At 28.8% G+C, this 4,990-nt stretch overlaps 1 protein-coding gene across 1 annotated transcript in view; it reads right to left on the bottom strand.

Moving 5' to 3' along the window:
* Window positions 1-2,978, bottom strand: part of LOC105627279 (UDP-glucose 6-dehydrogenase) — a 4,625-nt gene extending 1,647 nt beyond the window's left edge. The window contains exons 1-4 of the mRNA XM_012208565.1: window positions 2,514-2,978; window positions 1,798-1,995; window positions 924-1,370; window positions 180-335 (exon numbers count right to left, since the gene is read on the bottom strand). Of these exons, the coding sequence (XP_012063955.1) occupies window positions 180-335; window positions 924-1,370; window positions 1,798-1,995; window positions 2,514-2,978 (1,266 nt within the window). The remainder of the gene's footprint in view (window positions 1-179; window positions 336-923; window positions 1,371-1,797; window positions 1,996-2,513) is intronic.
* Window positions 2,979-4,990: the final 2,012 nt, after the last annotated feature.

Raw genomic sequence — 4,990 nt, 5'->3', positions numbered from 1 at the left:
TGTGTGTGTGTGTGTGTGTGTGTGTGTGTGTGTGTGTGTGTGTGTGTGTGTGTGTGTGTGTGTGTGTGTGTGTGTGTGTGTGTGTGTAATATTAAACATATAATTGCATAAAAAAATTAGACAGCGTTAAGGATGAAGCCATTTTTATTATCTAGACAATACTCTCTTTTCTTACTTACGATAAATTCATCCCATTCGGTACATAAAACTATAGCGTGAGTATTCTTCGTGGCGCTATAAGCATCTTTATAAATACTGATTCTACTTTTTATATCTTTAGGATCGCTCGTTATGCTTGGATGAGTCAAGTCCTGAATAATCTGAGTTTCCTCAACCTGTGAAGTAGACATATGTACAAGAACTGTATACTTAGTCTATTACTGAATTTTTATTAAAATGCTTTTTAATTTTTATATATTGAATAAAAATCATTATCTGGTCTAAGAATACAATAATATAAAAAGTATAGGATACAAAATTTATTGATGATTCCTTTGTAATATAATTTTAATGCAGAATAATTATATTTGTGTATTTTTTATTAACTCTCTTTTTATCAATTCTCTGATAAATTCTCTATATCAACTTTTTCAAAAACTTAAATTGCAATTTTTTCTATTGTAATGTTGAATACAGGAAATTTAATATTTCTGTAAATAAAGTATATATAAAAAATATAATTACATATTAAATTTAAAAATTTTTAAATTACATATTTTAATAAAGTCTAGTTTTTTAATTTAAAATAAGTTCTTTGAAGAAAAAGATCTTTGAAATTTAATTTATATCGAAATTATAATAAAATACGAAACAAAAAATTAATAAAGGCAATTTAAACTGATAAACTATAGTGAAATTTAAAGAATCTGTTATTAAGTCTGATAGATCTTCACTTCTTCTTGTAGAAAAGAGAAAGAACTGACTTTGGGATCGTAAATGTGAAGAACGGCGCCTTCATCTAACAACGTCTTGGCGACATGAATCGCTGGTGATTCACGCGTATCTCCTGTATCTTTCTTGAAGGCAAAACCCAGCATAGCGATCCTCTTGTCTGTCACGGTGTTAAAAAGAGATTCTATGACCTTTGCGGAAAATCTGGACTTCTGATATTCATTCATATCAATCACCTGTTGCCAATATGCCGCTACCTCGGGCAAATTTAAACATTCGCAAATATATACTAAATTTAGAATGTCTTTTTGAAAACATGAGCCGCCGAAACCAACCGACGCGCTAAGGAACTTGGAACCGATTCGAGAATCAAGTCCGATTGCTCGAGCGACCTCGGACACATCGGCACCTGTAGCTTCGCACACTGCTGACAAGGAATTAATGCTAGAGATACGCTGAGCGAGGAAAGCGTTCGCAGCCTATAAATGAATATTATTGTTATACATGAGATTATTTAAATTGAATTTCATTTGTAAGTTGTAATACACCATTTAAATATTTATATACAGGCGTGTGCCTAACATAGCACGTATGGCGGTTAAAATAAAAATGTTCATGAGTCAATACTTGAACAATACTACAAATATGATGAAATCATAGTTTCCTGAATACCTGACAATCATTAAAATTATTTTTCTCCATTGTTCATTTTTATTAGTAAATTGATAAAAACATTTAGAACTGCTATTTTCGTTGTATTAAACTTAAGTCACATAATGTATAATTTATTTACACTTATAGATAGTATGTTATGATACAATGCAATGAGATTTACACAGTTTATTTATATAACGGCACTGTTATTACTATAAGAATGAGAAAAATATGAGATATTCCATTACTCACCAGTTTCGACAGTTCTGAACTCCATGTGTTAGTCGTTAAAATTTTTTCTCTTGGAATCCAATGTTCATAAATTTGACATAATTCCTCGATAGCCGCCTGCCCTTCTGGCGAATTTTCTCCGCCAATCAGTACTCGATCCGCGTTTACCAGATCTTCTATAGCAGTTCCTTCGGCTAAAAATTCCGGATTCGAAAGAATCTAAAAAGCAATTATCTATTAATATTCGACTAAAAAAGACAAACCTCAACGAAAGTGCAAATTGATTATTACAATATGCGATAATAATAACAAACGTGCGCTTGAACAAAAGATTGTGAATAATCATGCAGTATGAAGCGAGAGCTTATCTTAACTGAACGACATTAATTTAAGTAACTATTAAATTATACGATTGATGATTTGACAATCTGTCAATTACAAATAGCAAAAACGCAAAAATAAATTAATAAAATTGATCAATACACTTAATACAACATTGCACATGTGTCGTATTGAATGTATTAATTTCAAAATTGCAACTTTATATTTTACAATTTCTATGCAACGTTAAGAATATTTGTAATGTCAAGAATATTTAAATGAATTAAAAGTAAATATATTAAAAGAGATATGGAAAATAAGAGATCATGGAAAATAATTCTAGAGAAGACAACTATTACAAGAATTCTCGCGTTTTTATATTTAAATTAATTGTGAGAAATAGCTAATTATCTTACCTGATAAGAAACACCTGGCTTGTGATTGGCGCGGAGAATATTCATAATACTCTCGGCTGCTCTTACCGGTACGGTACTTTTTTCCACGACAATCTTATCTCCTGTTGCAACTTGCGCGATCATCCTGGCTGCACTTTCCACATATTTCAAGTCAGCTGCTCTTCCCTTGCCATTGCCGAAGGTCTTCGTCGGCGTGTTTACCGAAATGAATATCAGATCAGCCTCCTTAATCGCCGTATTAATATCAGTGGAGAAGAACAAATTCTTTCCACGACATTTTCCCACTACTTCATCCAAGCCTGGCTCGTATATTGGTAACTTTTGTGAATTCCATTGCGCAATTCTTTCCTTGCTCTTATCAACGACGGTCACTTGAATTTCCGGGCACTTCAGTGCAATAACACTGCAGGTGGGTCCACCCACATAACCGGCTCCAATGCAGCAGATTCTCCGTATTCTTGTCATTCTTGGATTGACTGTAATATTAGTTGATAAACTCATTATAATTATATTTGAAGTTGTACATAAACAAAATCATGATTCTAAAATATTATCATTAAAAATCTAATCAATTTTTAAATGAAAAAAAGAATATATAGAATGACAGATTACTTATTTTTAATTTATCTAATTAAAAATAAAATGAAGCAAAAAGAAGTAAATAACTTTTCCAGAGAGAATTTATCCTTTTCTTCTTTACAATGATTACGTAATTAAATGATAAATATACTACTTTTTTAATATAATAATAATTTTTATTATAATAATTTATTATATAATATTAAAAATACAAATAAATAAAATTACATGGCTCTATAGTTTCAAATCATATTTATAAATAAATTAATCTTGACACATGTTTTGATAAGAATAAAAGATAATAATAGAAATGTATGTTTTGATAAAAACAATAGATAATAATAGAAATGTTTATAAACACTTATTTTCACATTAAAGCATTATCTCAAAAATTAATCACATAAAATAATTTGTGCTAAACAATTCTTTTACAACACAATATTAAATTAGATAAAGTATATATAAATAAGACAATACTCCGTATAAACCTAAAATAAAAATTACATTATACAAACTTTATAATGCCATTCTCAGTCTAACAAAATTCCAAGCTTCAAAAAAAGTTTCTTTTATCTTCGTCACAAGATATCTCTAAAATTTCATTATCTAAACGATATAAATGTCCGGAAGTTGATAAAAATATATCTGCTATCTTTTTTCAATATGTGTCAAAATTAATTAAAATTAAATCATCGATAGCTCAAAAATGTTATTCACGCAAAAAACATTTTGTACTTGTGTTAAAATTCTTTATTAAAATATTTGTGTTAAGTTTTTAACAAGCATTAACTTGATATAATGTGATTTTGTTATTTAAATATGTATTTTGTGAAATTGATATTTAACGGTTCCTAGTGTTATAAAATAACATAATATAAATAATATAAAAATAGCATAGTTTCAAAACATAAATTCCAAGATAAATGAATAAAAGATAAATGTACGTTCTAATTTAACAAATAAAAAATAAATTTACTGAAGAAATATGATTCCATAATTTATTTCCAAGTTTATTAAAGTATTATACAATATTTTTGTGTTAATTTTTACATAATAATTGTGTTACTTTCTAATATATTCATCTTGAATTAACATAAAAATTTGAATATACCTTTTAAGATACGTAAAATGTATTAAATTTAACATACACAAATTTTTCCATTGTACATTTGGATTTCATTTACCCCAATCATTTAGCAACGTCAAGAATCTCTTTCGTTTACATTCTTATTCAAAATATTACATATTGATTATCATAATACACAAAAATATATTCATATTTTTTAATTATCAGAAGATTAAAAACTATACATTGAGTTGAATATTGAAAAATAAACTGAAAAGTATATATTTCCTTTATGGAACATTTCGGAGCAGAGTTGCCTGCTCCGAATCACTCAGAATGCTCCAAAAAGAATGAATATACTCCGTTTTGTTACCTGCTTAATTAAAATAATGAATAATTTTTCGATATTCAGCAGAAACGTGGCATGAAGACGGATGCAATGCAGAAGGCAAATTATATAGTCTATCACAATCAAAGGGTGACTTCTACGATGGAAAAAAATTGTTTATAAGAAAAAATCGCAATATGATGTTAAGTCGCGTTGCACAAATTTTTGTTACTCCAGATCCTCTGGACACTGTACATTCGTCATTTCATGATATCATGATACTATGAGAAGGAAACGTTGAGGCCGCAACAAGGCCACACCGTTGTGACCACGTTGCCATTTTAGAACATCACAATGGCGCATGCGTAAACAATTGGCAACGCTGTTTCTTTCCAAAATCATTCGTGATGAATGATGACGATCATTTACGAAAGATCATTTTAAATACTTTGATATATATATGTGTGTGTATATATATATATATATATATATATATATATATAT

The sequence above is a fragment of the Atta cephalotes genome, assembly GCF_000143395.1.
Source record: "Atta cephalotes unplaced genomic scaffold scaffold00008, whole genome shotgun sequence".
NCBI classification, from domain to species: domain Eukaryota; kingdom Metazoa; phylum Arthropoda; class Insecta; order Hymenoptera; family Formicidae; genus Atta; species Atta cephalotes.
The sequence above is the reverse complement of the archived record's forward strand: the minus strand, read 5'-3'. Positions and strand labels throughout refer to the sequence as shown.